The sequence below is a fragment of the Lepidochelys kempii genome, chromosome 11 (assembly GCF_965140285.1).
Source record: "Lepidochelys kempii isolate rLepKem1 chromosome 11, rLepKem1.hap1, whole genome shotgun sequence".
In the NCBI taxonomy this organism is placed as follows: Eukaryota; Metazoa; Chordata; order Testudines; family Cheloniidae; genus Lepidochelys; species Lepidochelys kempii.
Window position 1 is genome coordinate 59,509,955 of NC_136390.1, and position 23,353 is coordinate 59,533,307.

At 42.8% G+C, this 23,353-nt stretch overlaps 1 protein-coding gene across 6 annotated transcripts in view; it reads left to right on the forward strand.

The window, feature by feature from the left end:
* The window catches only part of STRADB (STE20 related adaptor beta), a 33,050-nt gene extending 9,916 nt beyond the window's left edge, over positions 1-23,134 (forward strand). For 4 of the 6 annotated variants that reach the window (XM_073306421.2, XM_073306420.2, XM_078848021.1 and 1 more), the window contains 10 exons: positions 205-285; positions 8,685-8,784; positions 9,619-9,761; positions 10,244-10,352; positions 11,536-11,659; positions 14,382-14,553; positions 15,089-15,193; positions 19,250-19,479; positions 20,115-20,157; positions 20,644-23,134. In XM_073306421.2, the coding sequence (XP_073162522.1) occupies positions 205-285; positions 8,685-8,784; positions 9,619-9,761; positions 10,244-10,352; positions 11,536-11,659; positions 14,382-14,553; positions 15,089-15,193; positions 19,250-19,479; positions 20,115-20,157; positions 20,644-20,796 (1,260 nt within the window). In that variant the 3' untranslated portion in view covers positions 20,797-23,134. The remainder of the gene's footprint in view (positions 1-204; positions 286-8,684; positions 8,785-9,618; positions 9,762-10,243; positions 10,353-11,535; positions 11,660-14,381; positions 14,554-15,088; positions 15,194-19,249; positions 19,480-20,114; positions 20,158-20,643) is intronic. The other 2 variants (XM_073306424.2, XM_073306425.2) reach the window with 2 other exon arrangements.
* Positions 23,135-23,353: the final 219 nt, after the last annotated feature.

Below are 23,353 nucleotides of genomic sequence, written 5' to 3' on the forward strand. Positions count from 1 at the left end.
GAAGGGGGAACTAGGTAAGAGGGGGAGCATAAGCAAAAAAGTTTGGGGAGCACTGCACTAAAATGATGTGCACAGAGATTCTTTTTGATGACATCCTGGATAACTGGAACATGGCTTTGGGTAATGTGTCCCCCTCATAATACTCTATTGATTATAGTACGTCCATTGCAGTTCACTTACTGATACAGTACTATGTATTTCAAGGATTGTTCCTGTATTCTGCGGACAACAGTTGAATCAATCAGACAAGAAAAGCAATCAGAAAATAGCATCCATCAATACTTGGTAAGAAGGAATCCAAATTGATTTAAGAGTTAACCTGCAAAATTAAATGGAAAAATGTAAGGTTGAGAAATATCAAGCACTGTACGTCAGGAATTTCCAAAGATTAAGCGTACTATTGCAATGTTAACTTGGCAAGGTTGTGGGTAGAATTTTATAGTATATATAGTATTTTCTATTCCAATTTTTCTTACATTTAAACCCTAATGCATTACTCTTCAATCTGTACTAGAAAAATTCTGAATGGACAGTGTTGCCAAGTCTCATACTGTGGTAGAGAGAAACGGTTACTCACCTTCTCGTAACTGTTGTTCTTCGAGATGTGTTGTTCATGTCCATTCCAATCCCGTGTGTATGTGCACGGTAGCCAGAAGATTTTCCCATAGCAGCATCTGTTGGGCTGGTCTGGGCACCACCTGGAGTAGCGCCTTTATGGCACTCAATATAGAGCTCTGCCGACCCGCCACCCCCCTCAGTTCCTGCTTGCCAGCTACTCCAACAGAGGGTAGGAGCGTGGGTATTGGAATGGACATGAACAACACATCTTAAAGAACAACAGTTACAAGAAGGTGAGTAACCGTTTTTTCTTCTTAGAGTGCTTGTTCATGTCTGTTCCAATCAGGTGATTCACAAGCCCAAGTTCAGGAGGTGGGGTCGGAGTCATTCACTGATTGGAGAACCACTCTTCCAAATGCCACATCATCTATGGCCAGCTGGGTGATCGAATAGTGCGTGATGAAAGTGTGTATGGAGGACCGCGTTGCTGCTCTGCAGATTTTCTGGGTGGGATCCTGTGCCAAGAACACCACTGAAGAGGCCTGAGCCCTGGTAGTGTGTGCAGTGATCAAAGGAGCAGGCATCCTTGCCAGGTTGTAGCACATCTGGATGCCGAATGTGATCCACGATGAAATCCGTTGAGAAGAGACAGGAATACCCTTCATTCTGTTCACGACTGCCACGAATAACTGCACTGAGTTTTGGAATGGTTTCATTGTCTCGATGTAGAAGGCTAGCGCTCTGTGGACATCCAATGAGTGAAGTCTTTGCTCCCTGCTGCTCAAGTGCAGCTTAGGATAGAACATCAGGAGGAAGATGTCCTGGTTGATGTGAAACTGGGAGACAACCTTTGGGAGGAAAGTCGGGTGAGGTCTGAGCTGGACCTTGTCCTTATGGAACACAGGGTAAGGGGGCTCTGAAGTCAGGGCCTTGAGCTCAGACAGCCTCTTGGCTGAGGTTATCGTGACCAGAAACACTATCTTGTATGAGAGATGGAGCAGGGACCATGTCGTCAAAGGTTCACAGGGTGGTCCCATGAGTCTGAAAAGGACCAGATTGAGGTCCCAAGCTGGGACAGGCTACCAGACATGCAGGTATACCGCCTGTCGAGCCCTTTAAGGAAACTGCTGACCATAGGTTTGGCAAAGACCAAGTGGCCCTCTGCACCTGGATGAAAGGCAGAGATGGCGGCCAAGTGAACCCTTATTGACAACACAGACAGTCCCTGCTGCTTGAGATGGAGGAGATAGTCTAATATAAGTGTCACAGAGGCAAGTGACGGAGATGAATGATGCTGCACTGACCAGATTGAAAATCTCTTCCACTTTGCAAGGTAGGTAGCCCTGGTGGAGGGCTTTCTACTGCCCAGGAGGACTTGCCTAACCGAGTCTGAGCAGGAGAGCTCCATTGGGTTCAGCCATGGAGCTTCCATGCCATGAGGTGCAGCAACTCCAGGTTCAGATGTTGGAGACGGCCATGATCCTGAGTTAGTAAGTCTGGGAAGAGCAACAAGGTGACTGGAGCTTCCATGGACATTTCCAGGAGTGATGTGTACCGGTGTTGCGGGGCCAGGCTGGAGCTATCAGAATCACCGAAACTTCTTCCCTTTGTATCTTGAGGAGCACCTTATGAATGAGAGGGATGGGTGGGAACGCATACAGGAAACTGCTTCCCCATGGGAGGAGGAACGCATCCATGATGGAGCTCGGGCTGCCGTTCAGGAAGGACCAAAACGGCTGACACTTCCTGTTGTGTCACATGGCGAACAGATCTATCTGGGGAAAACCCCACTGATGAAAGAATGAGTTAACAATGTCCGGGCCGTGGAACAACCTGCTGTGATGGTCCGCCAACTTGTTCTGTATTCCAGGGAGGTATGATGCTTGCAGGTGTATTGAGTGTTCTATACAAAAGTCCCACAGCATGATGGCTTCCTGGTACAGGGGAGAGGAGAGTGCACCTGTTTGTTAATATAAAACATTGCTGTGGTGTTGTCTGTCATCACTGATACACATCTCCCTGCTAGGTGTGGTTGGAAAGTCTGACATGGCAGGCTTACCACTCTCAGCTCTCTGACATACATATGGAAAGTGAGATTAGTCTGAAACCAGAAGCCTTGTGTTCTGAGGTCTCTCAAATGTGCACCCCAGCCCAAGTCTGACATGGCAGTTACTAGCGAGAGGGATGGCTGAGGGCCGGTGAAAGGGACCCCGTACATACTACCTGCGGGTTGGGCCACCACAGGAGGGAGCTGAGTACCAGGCGAGGCAGGGTTACAATCCTGTCCAAACTGTCCTGGGGTGGCCGATACATTGATGCCAGCCATGACTGAAGAGGTTGAAGTCTGAGTCTGCACGTTATACTACATAGACACAGACTGCCATGTGTCCTAGAAGTTTCAGGCAGTACCGTGCTGTGGTGGTGAGGAACTGTCTGAGACCTCGAATCATGTCGCCCATGGTTCGAAATCTCACTTCTAGAAGGAATGCCCTGGTGTAAGTCGAGTCCAGTACCACCCCTACAAATTCTATCCTTTAAACCGGGGACAGCATTGATTTACCCTCGTTCAGTAGCAGACTCAGTTCATCTAAAGAAGCTCTTATGAAGGCGACCTGCATCTCTACTTGAGTTCTGGATCGACCCTTGATCAGCCAGTCGTCGAGGTATGGGAACACCTGTACCTGTCGCCTGTGCAGGAACGCAGCCACGACTGCCATGCACTTGGTGAATACTTGAGGTGCTGTTGACAGGCCGAGTGGGAGGACTGTGAACTGGTAGCAGGTGTTGTTCACCATAAACCTGAGGTATTTTCTGTGGGACTGAATTATTGTTATGTGAAAGTACACCTCCTTCAAGTCGAGGGCAGCATACCAGTCTGCTGGATCCGGTGAAGAGATGATGGAGGCCAAAGAGACCATGTGGAACTTGAGCTTCTTCATGAACGTGTTGAGTTCTCGCAGGTCTAGCATAGGCCTGAGCCTGCCTTTGGCTTTTGGTACTAGGAAATACCGAGAATAGAAATCATTGCCCTTCTGCTCTTGAGGGACCTCTTCCACTGCCCCTAGTGGAAGGAGAGAGTGCACCTCCTGTATAAGGAGTTGCTTGTGAGAGGGGTCCCTGAAGGGGGATGGGGAAGGAGGGTGGAAGAGCAGGAGGGCTCAGAATTGGATGGAGTATCCCCTCGCTAGTGTGTGGAGCACCCAGCAGTCTGAAGTGATACGGGATGAAGCACAGTAGAAAGGGGATAGTCGTAATGAAAAGGTAAGGCGGGGTAAATCCAGTTTTTGTTTTGGTGTGCCGTCCTCGACTGCACCTTCAAAAGGCCTGTTTCGGGCTGGAAGATGGCTTGGAATGGCTAGAGTTCTGGCCTGATGACGGGTGTGACCTTTTCCTCCCACTCCTGTTCCTCCTCCGGGAATTGTCCTGACGGTTCTGCTGGTAGAAGCATGGCGGAGGTTGCTGTCTAAAATGCTTCCGCTGCATAGCTGAAGTATGGAGGCCTAATGATTTGAGAGTGACTCTCGAGTCCTTTAGGCCAGTGGTTCTCAAAGCAGGTCCACTGCTTGTTCAGGGAAAGCCCCTGGCAGGCCGGGCCGGTTTGTTTTCCTGCCGTGTCTGCAGGTTCAGCCAATCGCGGCTCCAGGCCAATCGGGGCTGCGGGAAGGGGAGCCGCTTTCCCTGAACAAGCAGCGGACTGGCTTTGAGAACCACTGCTTTAGGCTATGCAGCCTTTTGTCTGTTTTCTCGGAAAAGAGAGCCGAACCCTCAAATGGGAAGTCCTAAATAGTCTGTTAGACCTCATACGGCAGGCCCAAGACCTGGAACCAAGAGCCCCTTCTCAGCGCTATGCCCGTAGCCATCACGCAGGTAGCTACAATCTGCCCGTGGAATAGACCTTTCTCCCATAAAGGTTGAGTCCTTTTTGCCTCCCGATTCTTTGGGGAGGGTCCCTGGAAGCCCTAGCGTTCACATTGGTTGACAGCATCAACAATGAGAGAATCGGTGGGGGATGGGTATACAAATGCGGCACAAAGTAGCGTCTTTTGTTGCACTTAGCCGTGGGAGACGATGAGGCTGGGGTCTGCCACAAACTTTTTGTGGTGTCAGAGATGGTTTTTGTAAGAGGCAGGACAATATGTGCAGGTGCGAAGGGGGCAAGGATGTCTACCATTGGATCTGCGACCTCCACTATCTCCTCCACCTGAATGCCCAGGCCCTGAGCAACCCATCACACCAATTGCTGTAGAATCCTACTGTTTTCCAGGGCTGGGGCTGTACTGTGCCCACCAGTGTCTCGTCCGGTGAGGACAAGGAAGAGACCCCCGTAAGGGATGGCTGCTCCCCTCCTTCCACACCCAAGGGGTCCTGGGGCACCTGGATTTCTTGGGCCGTTGCTGACCTGGATGGTATTGTGCCCCTGGGTGTCGGGACTGTCTATGCTGATGCCAATGCTGAAAGTGTCAGTGGTGCCAAGGCTATCATTGACACCGGAATCGCAGTCAGTGCCGGGGCTATCGTCAGTGTTGGAGACTTCAGAGCCGAAACAAATGGGTCCAGTGCAGGCCACGCCGGAGGTGTTGGGATATTGGTGCTGGGTAGCAACGGGGCTACCCCTGATCCTGCTGATGCCGATGGTGCTGGAGGGGGTACAAACGTGGCCAAGGCCACCTGCGTCGCCCTGGAATTTGACCCTTGGCTCCGACTTTGGCTTTGATGAAAAGCCCAGGAGTCCAAAAAGGGCCATTGCGCCAGGGGGTTGCCATTGTGCGGGCCACAGTGCCGGGTAAGGGTGCAGGTCCCATGTTGACGTGGACCGTCTGCTCCTACTCCTACGGAACCGATAGGAGTCAGACTCCGAGGTGTCCGAAAAACAGGACCACAAAGGAGTGTTATTTCTAGGTGCCGACGGCTCAGGGACCAGCACAGCTGCTGGGTCTGTTCCGATGCCGGGGAGTGGCGCACCAGGGTTGGAGATCAGCAGGGCATCATGACGGGCTTTCCCCTCGAAGGCTTCTACACCTTTGTACTTCCCAGGCATATTAGATCCATTGTCATAGGCTTGACCAATGCAGACTTGAAAAGCTAACTTAAAACCTTCTAGAATTGCTAGTACTTGAGCAGCAATTTCTTTTCCAGTTTTTCCCACGAAATTTTCAAACAAAATAAACCTTTCTTCAATTGAAAATTTTGAGCTGTCTACAATCTTAACATATCAAATAACCATAATAGTCTGTTCCATGTGAGAACAATCTGGAGTGGCATCAACAATGATTGAAAAATACTTAGCATTTCGAATCTCATCAAGAATTATTTGTACGAATAACCCACGTAGCTCAATAAACTTGTTTTGTATGCGTGTGGAGAGATAATGGACTTGCATGCGCTTTTGACTCTCTTGAGAGTCTCGAACATGTTTAACATGCTCTGATAAAAGTGGGTCATATTTGCTGAGGAGCTCAGCTATGCCTAGAAAGTTTCCATTTGCATGATCACCAATACGTTGACTGGAACAAAAGAAAGCCAATCCTGCTCAGAAAGAAAAAGGATGACATTCAGGATGTACTCAAGAAGTTTTTTCCAGTTATTAGTTTCTGTAGAGAGTTCAGTCAAGAGTAAATTCTCAACTGAACTTTCAGCTGATGCTCCCCTACTGGCTGATTTCCATGCAACATAGTTTTCTTGGTGTGACGTTGAACTCATGTGATGGTATTCGGTCTTTCAACTTCCTCCAACCTCTGTTGATGCTCCATCCTGATTGATCAGAGAGAACTAATACATTTGCAGAACTTTTGTTCAAAATGAAGCAGGGTGCACAGTACAGAGATAGTTTTTCCATACTCCAGCATAATCAGTCTCTTGTGCAGGTCTCGCCATTTGGAAGAGTTTTTGTCAGCAGATGAGTAGGGAAAGCATGATTATCAGCATCTCGTGGAAGGTTACTTAGAATTTCAAAACAACTAATTTGAAGAAAAGATTGCATTTGGGCAGCATTGCTCTTGTCACTAATTCCAGTGTCAGTTACCGTCAAACCTGTAGTACTCATGAATTGCTCTTATTGTGTAAGATCTACATCTTCCTGTTGCTGTTCAGTTTCTTGATCGTACACAGGATCTTCTGCTGCATCTGTTACTGTTGGCATATCTCCTTCTTGACTACTGTCCTCATGTTCAGGTATTGGCATTGAAATACCACCTGTTGCAGTTGCAGAATTTTCATTATCTATGGCATTGTTCATTGGGTAAGGTGCGTTTTCCAGTGGTTGGAGAAATGAAGTTATTGGCTTTGAGCTCTTAGCTGCGGATTCACTCAGTTGTTTTCGCCTCTCTTGCTTGCACCACTTTCAAATCTCCTCTTCATAGTGATCTGATCTATTCATACCTGAAATGTTCTAAAGTAAATATGTAGCCTATCCACACTTGAAATATTCTGCTGTAAATCAGTAGCTTATTTACACTTGAAATCTTCTACTGTAAACATGTATGCAAATGCTGAATGGTATGCAAATGCTGAAAAGACTTAAAACGAAGGAATACTAATTAAGAACACAAAATGAAATAGTCAGGTTATTATCCTTATCACTGAATCAAAACTCAAGCACGCAAGGTATAATATAATAGGCTGAGCTGAAGACAAAGGGATGACATATATATATATATATATATATATATAGTAAACACAGACACGGATACAGACAGAGGGATAATGTCCAAAAATTTCAAATGTGTGTACTCATGAAATTCACTGTATAAGATTGTCCTCAGAAATTTTCACCTTGAATCTGGGCCTATAGACTGCGAAAGCCTATGATGATGGCCAAGCTACCAAGCTGGGGCTCAACCAAACAGTCACCTCTTTTAGCTACTATATGAAGATAATAATGAGGAATTCTCACACACAAATAATTCCTTAGTCAACTAAACGTAAAACTATAAAGACACTAAAATGTTACAATTCTCTACCTTTCAACACGAACTTGATCCAGCACCAGCCACTAGTAGTCGTTTGTTTATATAATCAGCAGATCTGAGTGGACACGTTCATCACAGTCTAATCTTGTGCCATCAGAACAGATATTTTTATTAATATTTATGAACATTTTAAACTCTTTAATATGAAAAAAATAAGTTAACAAAAAAAAATCTTTTACCAAATCACATCTTTATTAGCTTAAATTTGCAGCTCTAAGATGCATCCGATGAAGTGAGCTGTAGCTCATGAAAGCTCATGCTCAAATAAATTGGTTAGTCTCTAAGGTGCCACAAGTACTCCTTTTCTTTAAGCTGAGTGTGTGTGTCACATTTTGGTCTGATAGGGATGAGCATAAAAACAAGCTGCGAAACTTATCAAATGCCAAAAAATTAACAAGTGTCTACATTTGAGGCCCCCTTTGAGCTTGAGGCCCAGGCCAAATAGCCCTCCTGGCCCTCCCATGATTGGCCCTAAGTGCAGCCCCCATTAACAGGACCTTCAGGCACTGATCTGTGCCCTTTAATGTCCTAGGATGAAAGGTCTTGCAGATGGCACAATGATCCTTCTGATGGCTCTCTCCTAAACACTTCAAACACAAGTGAGGATCACTTCTGGGCATACACTTGCCGCAGGCTTCAAAGCCTAGAGATCCCGGCATGGAGAGAGCGTAGGAGGGGAAACCCCCGCCCCAAAGGAAACTTAATCTAACACTGAGGGCTATTAACTATTTAATTTACACTACAGAGCTAATGAAAACTATGTAAATAGACTGCTAAATGCGCTTGCCAAGACAAGAGCACAGGGAAGTTCCAGCTAACCGTCACTGGAGGTAATAAGTAACTGAGGAGGTGGCGGGTCAGCAGGGTTCTATATTGAGCACCATAAAGGCACAACTCCAGGGGGTGCCCAGACTGACTCGACGGATGCTGCTGTGGGAAAATTTTGCAGCTACCGTGCTTGCACACCCCTGATTGGAATGGACATGAACAAGCACTTAAAGAACCACCTTAATTTCTTGAATCTCAAGAATTGAGTGCTTGATTTTTTCCCCTTCCCCCACATTTGCATGAGTGTGTATTTATTTATTTTTACATATACTCACACACACATACACAAATGTGTGTACCAATGTTAAAAACTAATCCTTTCACTACTAGGCAGATGAACCTGAGTTCTCCTGGATTCATCCATATGGAAGAAATGAGAAGGCACGTTGTTCTTCTGACGTCTCCCATTATGAACTCCAGGTGGAAATAGGTAATCTAGTTCTATGCTGAAATGTGCTTAGTCTATCCAAGATTTTTCCTGCAAATGGCCATTCTTTATATATATTTTAAAAAAAAAATCCCATGAGGGGAAAAACTAGAAGCTGTGGAAACATGTGTTCTCCTTGTTATAGAGCCACCCAGAACTATTTTAAGATCTCTCTAAATGTTTACACACTTCTTGACCTCTGATCTTAGCTGATTATTTTTCTAGTGTTGTGAATTTCACTTAATGTTTAAAAACATACAATAGAAATTCATAAAGATACACAAAAACCTGTCTGAATTTGATATCTCTATTCCAATTTGGAGAAGAGATTTTCCGCTCATCTTGCTATTTTTTTTTTTAATAAGTGACCACTCTAAATCTGTTACATTGGTTGTAAATATAGTAGAGAGCAAATCAGCACTGTGGTTCTGGTGGCTGTGGCACTTGACAATTTCCGATCAGTCAGCAGGCGTGGCAAGATGGTCCTAAAGATGGCTGTACTGCATCACTATGTATAGAGTGAGTGCTGGTGGTGGTAGTTCTTTAAGTTGGACATCAGCAAAGAAGTCAGCATTTGTAAGACACTTCATTGGTCCTGAGAAGTAAGACTTGTTTAAACAATTTTTATTAGACTAAACAAAAGCAACAAACATGGCTTGACTAGTTTTCTGGCTGATGTTACATGCAAGCATGCACTGTTAACTGCACCCTTAAAGCCATAGATTCACTGCAGTCAGCAGCAGTGTGTTAGAATTCTAGGACTGTTTGACTACTAAGTGATGAAGCAATTTGTGGGGTTTTTTTAAAACTACCTTTTATAATGTTAACAGAAGGCAGTTGGTTTGCTTCTGCTTACAGGAAGAGGATTCAACAATTTAACTTCGATCTACCTTGCCCGGCATACACCTACAGGAACGCTTGTGGCTGTAAGGATCACAGACTTAGAAAGCTGCTCTGAAGAACATTTGAAAGCTTTACAGGTAAAACAGTAGGACTTGTATAGATGTCTGACACAGGAACTATAATGTATGTGGGTATATGCAGTTAATCAGTACCAGAGTTAGCCTTGTTATATGAACTGGTGCGCACTAAATTAAGTGGCTCCTTGATAAGGCACTAGAGAATAAACTGAAGTCTTCTGCAATACAACAATTTCTCTAGTCATGCACGTACCCCAGTTTGACACACAAACTCTATACTCTTCACTAGAATAAGGGACTCAGAATTAACAATAAAACAGCAGTTCAGTTAGATATCGAAAGCTTCAACAATTTGTTTGAATTTCTATTGCAGGGTGTACAAAGCATCTGAAACCTACATAGTGGGACTCCAAACTTGTTAGCTAGTAGAACTGCATTTACGAAATTGACTTTCTTAAAGTTACTGAGGACCTGTGTAGTTAAGGTTTTTGTCAAGATAATTATCTTCCAAATAACTTACTCACTTTTGTTTAATTCTTTAGAGTGAGGTGGTGCTATCCCACTTTTTCCAGCACCCCAACATAATGACACTTTGGACAGTATTTACTACTGGCAGCTGGCTTTGGGTCATCTCTCCGTTCATGGCCTATAGTAAGAATTGTAACTACAATTTGGGAAAAAAGCTTACTGAATTACTGGATTAGATAGCTCAGTCTCTAACACCAGGCTTGTGGCTATGGAAGAGCATGAGATATTCTATATTCCTTTCAGCATCTCTTCTCTTGTAGACCTTGGATGTATCCTAGTTCCACTGTGCCAGACTTATGAATTTTGCTTCTCCTAGAAGGCAGCGTGGATTGGCTATAGGGGTGAAACAGCCGGTTTCCAGGTCATGGAAACATGACTTAGGATGTGGTAGGCTTCATTGTGATCTTTTACTACTGGAAGAATCACTTTCTTTCAGTAATATACTCTGAGGTGACTTACACAGGGAGGCAACTGCTGAGGAAGAAAGTCATTGTAAAGAGGGAACAATGCTTCTTCTGGGGCAGAGGTGGGCAAACTACAGCCCGTGGGCCACATCCGGCCCACGGGACCCTCCTGCCCGGCCTCTGAGCCCCCAACCCCTCCCCCCTAGCCTCAGCTTACTGCACTACCAGCGCAATGTTCTGGGCGGCGGGGAGGCGAGCTCTTGCCGGGCAGCGCAGCTGGAGAGCTGCGGCCTGACCCGGTGCTTTGTGCTGCACGGTGGTGTGGCTGGCTCCAGCCGGGCAGCGTGGCTGCCTGTCCTGGTGCTCTGGGCGGCGTGGCTGTAGCACCACCAGCCACCAGTGCTCCAGTCAGCGTGGTAAGGGGGCAGGGAGCAGGGGAGCTTGGATAGAGGGCAGGGGATTGCGGGATGGTGGTCAGGGGGCGGGGGTGTGGATACGGGTCGGGGCAGTCAGAAGGTGGGGAACAGGGGGGTTGAATGGGGGCAGGGGTTCCAGGGGGACAGTTAGGAAGGAGGGAGGGGTTGGATGGGGCAGCAGGGAGTAGTCAGGGGTGGATGGGGCAGGAGTCCTGGGAGAGGGGTCAGGGGGTGAGAAGCAGCGGGGGTGGGATATGGAGCAGGGACCGGGCCATGCCTGACTGTTTTGGGAGGCACAGAGCCTCCCCTAACTGGCACTCCATACAATTTCGGAAACCCGATGTGGCCCTCAGGCCAAAAAGTTTACCCTCCCCTATTCTAGGGGGTACATGCACAGTGGAGAGAATGCTTTCTTATAGTAGGAATAAAGATTTGTCACTAACAAGACCCGAATGCTTAGCGTGATTTTTTTTCTTTTCTTTTCAGATTCAGCTAGTCACCTACTGAGGACCTACTTCCCTGAAGGAATGAGTGAAGCTTTGATAGGAAACATTCTGTTTGGTGCAGTTAGAGGGTTAAATTACATGCACCAAAATGGCTACATTCACAGGTATGAGACAATTAATACCATAGGTAAGAAGTTATAGCAACACACAAGCTTCCAAACTGAAGCTACTCATTAGTCTATTTAGGTTACCAGAAGCCTATGCCTGATGGCTTTAGAGGAAGGGGAGCTCCCTTTCAACACCCATTCTCTTGTTACTCACAGATTGTTGAGTGCTGTGGAGTAGACACAGGCCCTTCTCTGATCATTTTCTTGGATTGATACCCTCCAGGCTCTCTGGCATAGCTAGTTTAACTGAAGATACTACTTTTGTTCCTATAAAATGTCTAATCACTTTTGAGCCTTCTTGCTACAATGACTTTCTGCAGCAGTACATTGCAGAGGAACTATAATGCTTTGTAAATAACTTCCCTTTATCCATTCTAAATGTGTTGTTATTCAATTTAATTGTTCTTTTACGGGGGCTGGATGAATGGGAGCACTTGCTTGATCATCTTTTACTGTTTATACAGTGCTTTGGAGATGTAAAGCACTCCAAGTTTTCAGTAGCGTTATGGAGTGTGTTGATAAATTCTATAGTCAGTTGCTTGACCACACTTTTGGTTGTTATGAAATATAATCAAGAGACCAAATAACGAGTCAGGTTTATTAATATGGTACAGGAAAATATGTTCTATACAATGCCAGTCTCCAAAGGACAGTCCTGTGCAGCAATATTACATTCACCTTACACAGAAGGTGTGCTCCCCAAAGTTACATCCCTGCAGTCATCTTTTTATAACTTACTTGCTTACCAGAAAAAGGAACTGTATACATCACCTGCAACTGGATTGAATTAATCAGCTTTTTATCTTGTTTGTTTCTGGTATCATGGTGTACCCCATTATCTCTTGTTCTGAACCCATGCATTCCAGGTACTAAAGAGTGTAAAGACACCTCCTAGCTTGTACCAGGATAAATAGGTTTGTGAGGGTAACTCCCTTTCTGTTGCTATGACAAAACAATTAAATGTCCTGATACTGACAGTTTTTCTAGCTTCGTAAGCCAAAGTTTACTTTGGCTAATGCAAGCTATTATGGAATACTTAGCATAAGTGAACAGATTTATAATAAAAGTGCAGGCCAGTTTGGGCTATATAACTGCTATATTAATGCTTAATATTATGTGTACTGAAATGCTTGGAACATATATTATGGGTAGTATTATCAACATAATATATATGTATGCTAGCCAGTGTATATTAGTCAACAAGTTGCAGCATTGACTTCCTAGTTATGGTTATAAATTTTTGTTTTAAGATTAGAAAGCTGACACTTGAAACTTCACTCCACTTTCCTAAAAAGCTTCACTTGTTAAAATTTTTTATATAGCTTCTAATGAGAGGAGGATTCATGGTGAAAGCATTTTTGAGCTATCGAACTCCAAAAAGATTAAGTTTTCCCAAAGACTTCTAAAAAGCCTGAACTTCTCTTAATGTCTTATTTTTAAAAATAAGAACTTTGTCCAGAAGCTCCACATTTGTCTTATACTAGTTCTGACTATTTAATGTCAGACGTCATGGTTTTTAGTGGAAGTCAAGTTTCCTACACAAATTCTTACCTCCAAGAACAGTCTGGTCTTAAGCAAACTTCTTGTTGGTTCTTTAACTTTAATTTACCGGAAATCTGAAGTGGCACAATGATGCTGCTTCAAAACTGGAAATATGTTTACCATAAACTAAAATGAGGGCCTTGTTAGGAAGTTACAGATTTTAAAATAAGGCAAGTCTTGAAATGCATAGGAATAATTTGAAAACAAACCTTAATTTGGACTTCATCTCCTTGTTCACCTCAGCATGTAGACCAGAAACTTTATATTTCTACCCACCCTCTACATATCCAACATCCATTCTTCTGTATCTATTCTCTCATACAGTGTTCACTGTATCTGACATGCAAATCACCGAACACTAGCTAAAGACCCAACCTTGCTCTAGAGATAACAGCATCTTGTATCTTAACTCCAGAATAGAGTTCAGAGACTGTCTCCTTTCCCATACCCCCAAATGCATTATAAACCAATTATTCCACATTGATCTCCTCTCTATGCAGATGCCCCAATATATGTACTTAATTTTTCTTTGTATAGCTCTGTGAATGCACCTTTACCCCCATTCACTGTACTTGTTGACTGCAGGTGCCAGAGTACCATGTTCACTGACACAGAGAGAGGACCTATATATACTTTACATACATGCTGGCTTGACTATCTCCTCCATTAGGGAGTATCTGACTACAAATAAAACTGACTGTTGGGGAGAGTTTAATTTATTGTATTATAATACCTGTAAGCCAGTGTATGTGAATGCTAATGGAGACATAGTTATGGTGGCATGCAGAACCTTAGCTTTGATATCTACCTTTTCAAATAGTGTTTCAAAACTCTTTCAGTGAGGCACCGTGGGTGTGTGTATGTACCCCAAAAAGTGTTTGTTTGGGGGGGATTTTATATAAGGTAAAACTCCACTTTTTAGAATGAACACCATATAAAGGCTTCAGATTGCAAAGTCAGTGTTTTGTAAACATGCATTCTGGATAAGGGATTCAGTGTTTATACAGTTTCTCTTCACCCGTCTTTAACATGCCTTTCAGTCTGACCACGTGATCATGCTATAGCTGACTATCTCAGAATATTTTATGACTATATGGCAGACTTTCTACTGTAGTAATAAGTAACATGCGAGTGTTTGGGTTTTTTTTTATAACCACATTTTATCACTTTGTTTTAGGAATATGAAAGCTAGCCACATTCTGATTTCAGGGGATGGTCTGGTTTCTCTGTCTGGCTTAAAACATCTCTACAGTTTAGTTAACAATGGACAGAAGTCAAAGGTTGTGTATGATTTTCCCCATTTTAGTACTTCAGTACTTCCTTGGCTGAGTCCTGAGCTACTCAGACAGGTCAGTATAAACCAGTTCATTTTGCCTTGAGTCTCTGGATATGACTGCTTCCTTTTTTTAAAGTTTGTACTTAATAGGCTTGTGAAAGAGCCATAAAGGCTATTCATTCGCAACTTCAAAACTAGATTGTGTACAACTTGTTTAGGAACCTTAAAATGAATTGTGGCTTTATGGTGCACCTACCCAGCTTAATGTCTTTACCTTTTGCCTGTTTGTTACAACGGTTCTAAAGGACATGATCCTAATGGACACTTCTTTCCCCTCATGGAAACCTGAAAATAATTGCATTGACTTAACACTCTTCTGTACAAATATCAACTGTGAAATCTATTAACAAAAGCTGTGTGCATTAAATCATTCTTACAGTCACAGGGCCCAATCTTATATAACCAGCTCACCCACAGCTTGTTGGCTATAGGATATCAGGATTGGGTCCTGAACCTGTATTATATCTACAGTATATCTGCACATACATATGTTTGCAGTACATATTCAGTAGTTCCCAGTGAGTTGATATGCTTTTTGTCTCCCACAGGATTTGTATGGGTATAATGTGAAGTCTGACATTTACAGTGTGGGGATAACAGCATGTGAATTAGCCAATGGATATGTACCATTTCAGGATATGCCTTGTGCAAAGGTAAAACATTAAATACTCTTAAATCCTTCTCAAAACCTCATTCACAGGACTTTTTCTCTTACAGATACTGTCTAATAATAAAGTTACTACTAAATATATTAAAGGGTGGCTTTTTTTTTTTTAAATTTCAAACATACATGCTGCTTCCTAGGTCAGAGGAGCTTCCCACTCCTTGTTTTTCTGAGAGGTCCTGTGACAAAAGTTCTGTCCCTGGAGCCTGACCAGGGTGCAGTCACTACCACAATTTTACGGGCCCTAGGCCAGCATTTCTCAAATGCAGCCACCGTGGCTGCATGCGGACACCAGGAGCTTTTCTTGTGGCTACAGCCTCCTGGGCTGTTATGGGGGGGGGAGGGGGCAAAGTCGTGAGTGGCCCCTCCCTGTTGCTCCTGGATGCACTGTCTTGGTGTTGATTGCTGGGGTGCCAGCAGGGGTTGGGCCCTGTTCCCCCTTTGGAGACACCTGGGGCACAGTTCTGGAGAACCAGCCAGCTGGTGAGTTCCCCACCTTCCCGGGGCAGTGGGGCTCAGCCTTCGGGCTTCAGTCCTGAAGTGGCGGGGCAGTGGGGTAGCAGGCTCTGGCCACAGGGCTTTGGGCTCCAGCCCCCACACTGGTTCCCACCCCCTGCTGCCTTCCCCGATCCCCCACCCATCCAGGGCTTAATTTGTCCCAAGGCTTGACAGGGCTGAGTAAATCTGTTGTGAAAAGCAATACTTGTATGTTTGTTAATATCGCTTTTAACAAGACTTACTAGCTAGCAAAAAAAATTACAATGATTTGGACATATATATGTGCATATTTATTTGTTTTTCCTAAAGCTAATTAAGTATTTTAGGAAAAAGGGTGAGAGCGGCCACCAGCAAGAGTTGGTGGCCACACTCTAAGGCCACCAAAAAAATTTGTCCTAAGAACTGCTGCCTTAGACACACACCTGTGTGACACACTTTTGAAAGAAGGAACCATCTTGTCCAACTGCCTAGCCCCTCTGAGCACAATGACGACTCTTTGGACTCCCCATACTTACACACCCTCTTCCAGAAGCAGTTCACACACACTCATACGTTTGGTCTTTTTCAATACAAAACCATAGAAAGCCAAGAAGAGTAGATCATACAAAATATCTTAACCACAATACCACTTTCTAGCTCACCCTTCCCCTGGGAGTCCTTAGGGACCATTGGTATCCAGAAAGGCACAGAAAGGTGCAGGTTGAACCTCTCTAGTTTGGCACCCTGAAGACCTGACCAGTGCCAAACCAGAGAATTTGCTGAACGATGGGAGGTCAATATTGTAGCAAGCGGGTCTCTTTATTTTTATCTCGCCGAGGAGAATGGAACCATGTTTGCAACACTGCCTAGCCAAGGCTTACCGGCTCTCTTCATAACAAAGTGTTAGTGTTATACAATTTTACTGTATTGACACAAGGAAAAACATAGATAAAGCATAAAAAACAAAATAATATAAAAAAGAAATACAGGTAAATCTATAATTTACTCACCTAAAATGATGCCTGAATTGCACTTCCAAAGTGATATGACAAGAACTGCTAACTCAAATTACATTTGAGTTACATCTGGGGTCTCTGCTATAGGTATATCCGGGGTAGATGAAGTGGAGGTAACAGGATTTTCGACTGTAGAGTGCTGCTCACCGCCGCTCTTCGCTACCTTTAACCAATCTTCCAGCTTGGCTTGTCCCATGTATTTTGGTTTTTCTTTAATGAGTTTTTCTCATGTCAGGTCGAGAGAGACGATCTCTTGCTCAGAAATGAAATGTGTTTGCTCCAGTCCTTCTGTTAAATTTGCTGCCAACTGAATCCATTTATCTATAGAAATTTTTTCTGCAACATCTTCATCACCATCACTGACTTCTTCATTATCTTTGTTTTTCCCTTGCTGTACCATTTGCACAATTTCTTCGTCCGTCATTTGACTAGCAATTGGTGCATCTTTGTCGATTTCCATCCAGTCTAGTAAATCTTCCTCTCCCAAATCCTTGGCCAGCTCAAGCACTACTGGGTGGGATGTACCACTGGCATACTCCATTAACTCACTAACTATTTTTTTTGGTTTTCAGACACTTGAAATCCAGTGAACTTGGACACGTCATTGATGTCAGGACTGTCCTCAAACATTAGGGCTGGCCACAATTTGTGCCATCCATTCTTCAGAGTAGATGGAGTTAGTCTTTCCCAGGCTCTAGCTAGTGTTCAAATCATATCCTTGAGGTTAAACTCTTTCCTAAATGTTGTCAATCTCTTCCCATCATTAAGCAATACTAGTAATTGGTGCAGAAACTCAGACCTGTACATACACTTCAGGGATCGTAAGATACCCTGATCACAAGGCTGAATCAGTGAGGAACAGTTTGAGGGTAAATACAAGCCCACCACATTATCTTTGACAAGCAGCTCTGTGTTAGGGTGGGCAGAGCGACTGTCGAGAATCAGCACAATTTGGCACTTTGGATCCAGACCTACCGAGGTGCAATGGGCTCTTACCTCCAGTACAAAATATTTCTCAAACCACTCGAGACATAGATTAGTCATTATCCATCCCTTTTTATTGCCATGATATATCACTGGAAATATTTTCACCCCTTTGAATGCTCTTGGGTTCACACTTTTCCCAATAACCATGAGCTTCCATTTGTGTATACCTGCTGCATTGCTACAATCAAGGAAAGTTACCCTGTCCTTTCACTCCTTCATACCAGATGGTGGCTCCTCTGCATCAGTAGCCAAAGGTTTTTTTGGGCATACAATGCCAATAGAGAGCAGTTTCATCAGCATTGTATACCTTCCCCAGCAGATAACTTCTCATTTGTGCAAATTTGTCAACGTACTTAGCGGTAGCTTCCATATCTGCACTTCTTTTTTCACCACACACATGACATAGACTAATACCATGCCAGTTTTTAAATTTCTGAAGCCACCCTTGTGAATAGTCACACTCATGTGGCAGGTTAAGTTTTTTTGTGGAATATTTTTCCTTGTGCCATCATCATCTTGCCTGAAATGCTAACACCTTTGTTCCTACGAATCTTGAACCAATGTATAAGTGCACTATCTAAATTGCTGCATTCCCCCTCCTTCAATGTCTTATGAACACTTTTTTTTTTTTTTTTTTTGGTTAAAACACTGTCACTTTTGGCAAAAAACTTAAGGATTTTATTCTTTTGTTTCTTCAAATCATACACTGTAGATGACCCTACATTGTAAAACTCACACAAGGTACGTACCACTGTGCCCTTTTCCAATTTCTGCAGAAATTCCACCTTTTGCTGTATTGATATTGATACATGCTTATGCTTAGCAGCATTACCAACACTTCCACTGCTTGCTGGTCTCTTAGAAGACTTATTTATGGGTAAATTAGAGCTAAATAACAGCACAGAACACTGAGAACCATGATTGGGGAGACTTTGCTGGACCGCAGGAAACTTGGCCACACCCACAATAAGCGGACATCTGGTTAACTAAAATCATGCCAGACCCCGGATGTTCCCAGACCAGAGAGTGCCAGACTAGAGAGGTTCAACCTGTATTCCTTGCCTCGTGCAGGGGGTTATAGGGTGGTTATATGATCTCTCCTTCAGCTTCTGTGACCTTGCTCTCTCCTGTCCAAGGCTTCGTTTTCCTGTCTGGTTTGGTTTTAAACACCACGCCCTGGCCCTGGCTTCCTTGATTCTGTCTTTTGGGTAAGTTTCCACTAGTCCTATCTACCCCCTCTCTTCAGGGAGTTAGGCTCAAACTGGTTTTCTTAAAGATGCTTCAGGGAGTTAGGCTCAAACTGGTTTTCTTAAAGATGCAGCTGCTTTGCATTATAATCTTTGTTGGGTTTAAGCACTGTGGTTAACCTCAGGTATTTCCCACTGTCCTGTTTGCTGTGAAGTTGCTATAGAACCTGTCAGAAGTGGTAGATCCACATAGAGGAACTCTGTTTTTCATAATATCAACTGGATTTCATAAGTTGTACAAACATACTGCCAATTCATCACAGCCTCTAGAGGCTAATATAGCCACTGAACTCTTATACTGTCTTTCCCTTCTACTAGATGCTGCTGCATAAGCTGAAAGGTCCCACTTATTGTCTCTGGGATATAAATACCTTCCCATGCGTGGAATCCAGAATGAAGAATTCCCAATCAGGTGTGGATTCGGGAATTGGTGAAAGCATGACACACACAATGACTAGCGAGAGACTGCAAACTCCGTCCTCAAAAACATTTTCCCCTGCTTTTCACAACTTGATAGAACTCTGTTTGCAACAGGACCCCGAGAAAAGGTAACTTACCTGTGAACCCTAACATTCACTGTCACTTCAACATAAGATATAGCATAACCTAAGGTGAACTTGGAATCTACTAAGTCATATACAACTGATGATAAATTCCGTGTTAAGATGAAATGCATCTGGGTTTCTTTTCACAATGCTAAATTGTCAAAGTGCCAGGCCAACACTGACTTGGTCTGAAGAATGATCTTCAACATGCTTTTAAAATCTTATTTCATCACTGATTCTGAAGCTTTCTTGGATAATGGATTGCTTGTTTCTCAAAACAAGTTTGAAAAACCACAGTTTGGCAAGGAGACTCAGGAAGGGCTAGTTCCAGAAACTAGTTTAAACTGTTAAATTCTGCAAGATTTCTACAGGATGATATATCTCTCGAACACTTTATGGCTTCTGTGGAGGCTGAGAATTGAATGTACTGGATCAATGAACTCACTGCCTCTAGTAATGCCCTCACAGTAAAGTTGAGGCACAGAACGAAGGAACCTTGTGCTGCCTCTCTTCAGGCTGCACTTGTTCAGTGGATAAATAACCCTAGGGCCTAGAGTGCATGGTCAATCTGGCATCTTCCACAAACACCAACACTTACTTTCAAAGCATAATCTTGTGTTTTCCATTTTATGATCCAGGCCATCAGCAAGCAGTTTGCTGTCACACACTTTCTTCAAACAGGTGAGTGTACTAACTGTTGAGATGAGCTAACTGCAGCCTAAGTAAATAGCAAAATATTAAAAAGTTGGGTAAAGTAAAATCACCCTCTAACAGCCAGGATGCTGCAGACAGTTCTTTTACAAAATGTCATATCATCTAGAATCTTGTGCAATGCATAACACAGCAATCATGTCCTGTGTTAAATGGAATTTGAAAGCTTGTTTAAAGGATGAAAATTTATTGAAGTAAGCTTAACCATTGAGATATTTTGGTTGAAAAAAAACATTTTAAGTCAAGCTAATCATTTAACTTGATTACAAATTTACTAACATTCATGGTCAATTTACTCTGGAGTGACGAAGCTAGTCTCAAACTCTGGTTTCTCCAGCATCATAGCACACAAGGCTGCTGCTATACCCCTTCATGCACTTTTAGTAAAGATGTACACAAAGTTTCAGTGGACTTGTATGTACAGCACTATTTTATCCTGTTCATTTTTTTCCTCAGGTAAAAGAACAAACAAGGAGTTCCTTACTTTCACTGTTGCCACCTCCTGCCCAACACAATGGACCACAATTCTTGCCACTGCCCTCAACAGCAGTCAGGCCTGAACTTGGGTGTTTTTGCCCAAATGAAAGAGACAGAGAGTGGGACTTTTAAAACAATGACAAACCATCATACCTCCCCCATGTTTCAAAGAAGGAAAATGTGATTTCTACTTGCTGCTTTTCTCTGTATTGGTTTAAATACAAATATAAGAGCTATACTTGAACATCTGTGGTGTGTACATGATTTAAAGCGGGCACTGTAAAAATGCAGTAGGCCTCACTTTCCTAACCCCGGGGAAAATTTCATCTTAAGAATATTGATGCTTTTTATCCTTCTCTTCTCCCCACCCCTTTGGACTGACATCCTTTGGCAGAAGGCTCCTTCTATAGCCTTATCTGGTATTGTACTTATTCATACAACTTCTATTTGAAGAATACTGCAATCAAATGCCATCCTGAATTTCCAAGTACCGCATCACTATGTTCAGGTTCATATCAAGCCTCTCTGTGGCCTTCAACTGGATTGTTAACCCCAGTATCGTGGTACCAGCTCTTTTACTGCATTGCCCTCGAAGGATCTCAGCATTTTTGGCCTTCGATAAATGACTTTATTAAATCTTTTTCTATATGTGCAAATGCCAGAGCTCATGCCTCTCCTCACCTGAACTGCTTTTGTGCACTGTTCGGCTGACACACAATGGATATCTTACATTTTAAGACTCTATCCTCGAGGTTTTATGTAACCAGCCAGAGTCATTTGGGCAGCTTAATACTGTTGTCTAGAGAAGTCTATACATTTTGCAACTAACAGTCACTCTTCCAGAGTAGCCATAGTTGTATCTGCCTTAATACCGAATTGTGCTTTGGATACCTCACTCTACTTTATCGCATCACACTTCCAATTACCAAAAGAGTTATCATAATGCAGGGTAAAACTCAAAGAACTGCTAACTCAACTTGGTTGGTGCTTCTGAAATGTCCCTTTAGTGTATGTTAATAACTAAAGACTATATAACTAGGGAAAAGTAAGTTACTTATAATACAGAAGTACTAAGGGCTTATAAATCCTTTCACCCAAACTATGCAAATTTTCTTTAAACAACTTGCTATTCTACCACATTGCAGGAACACAAGGTCATGCGTGCCAGGGGCCAGTGTTGTGTACCACTATTATTGCTGGCTATGGCCTACTAACCCTGAGCCTCTTTCAAAGTTGGGTCTTCCAGTTTAACACACAGGTCAGATTCAGTCCTGGCAGAAGAGAAGATGCAACATCCATTTGTCAGAGTCTGAAGAAGACCTCAGCATTTTGAATTATTTTAAGACCTGGTAGGGTGGGGGAGATAATTTTTAAAGTGTACATCACCCATTAATATGAACATTCAAAATAGACCACTGTATGCAGAACAGAAATCATAGAGTTGAAGGAAGGAGGAGACAATGAATAAGCAAGACCATTTTAAAAAAACCCACAAAACTACCTTTAAGTCATGGTTTAGCCAAGTTTTTAATCCCAAAAATACAAGACTATTAAACCTGCTTCCTGACTAAAATAAAAAAAGTATACAATTTTAACTTATGATCTTAGCCATCAAGTGAACATGTAGAAGTGTAATAAGAGAATGGGCTTACCCTGCTATTAGTCAAAAATCTCTCTCTTCTCTGGTTTTGAGGGCTATATTTTTAATTGTGGTATATAATTTACACAGATCGTTTGTAAATACTAGTACTTGTAAAATATAGGTCAAACCTAACTAAATTGTAACATTTCAAAATAAGTGCACAAGTTTATGTATTAAAAACATCTGTACTTCTATTACATACCTCTTAATGAAGTAACTGATTGATAGTGTTCTTTTAGAAAACAAGGAACAACTGAAATTACTGCAGCTATTTAAATATTTGACAAACTATACTATGCTAATCTGTGTAAGTCTTCCATACATCATTAATTGGATGTATAAAAATAACTGGAATCAAATACTGTCCATAATTATAAGCCTAAACTGAGTTATGCATCCCAATTGCTACAGAGGTGTTACTTGCTATTTCAGTTTCTGTATGTGGAAAATGAGTAATTAAAATACCTAGGAAAGTTACTGAATAAAATAACTTCTATAACCTTTAAAATGAAAAATCTTTATTCAAAAAATGTTAAAATTGAGTACCAATAACTAACTTGCTTTGTATTTCTAAAACCAAAGCAATGAAAAAACATGAGTCTGTCCCCCTAATTATTCTTATAAAGTATGAGAAGGACTATTTCATCACAACACCCTGACCTGGGGGGGAGGCAGAACTAAACGCATTTTGGTTATCTCAATTTTGGTATCTAAAGGATAATGTTAAGTGGGAAATATCACTTAAATACATTGACAGACTATTTTGGTAAAGTACTATAATAGCAAAAGTGTATAATCATATCAGCTTCCATGTTCCAGCTACCAGACTTTGGCAACAGAGATCAAGGAAGTAAGACTTTGGTACATTCTGGCAGCCTGAGGCCACTCCTGTTGTTCTATTGAACAAGCCTTCCTATACAACTGGTGTTTAAAGCAATCCTAGATACATCTTGACTATATATTTGAAATTACTGGCTGCTGAATTGTATACTTTCCCTATTCCAAACTGTCATGAATGCTTAAAAGCAGAATAAAGCCCACTCAATA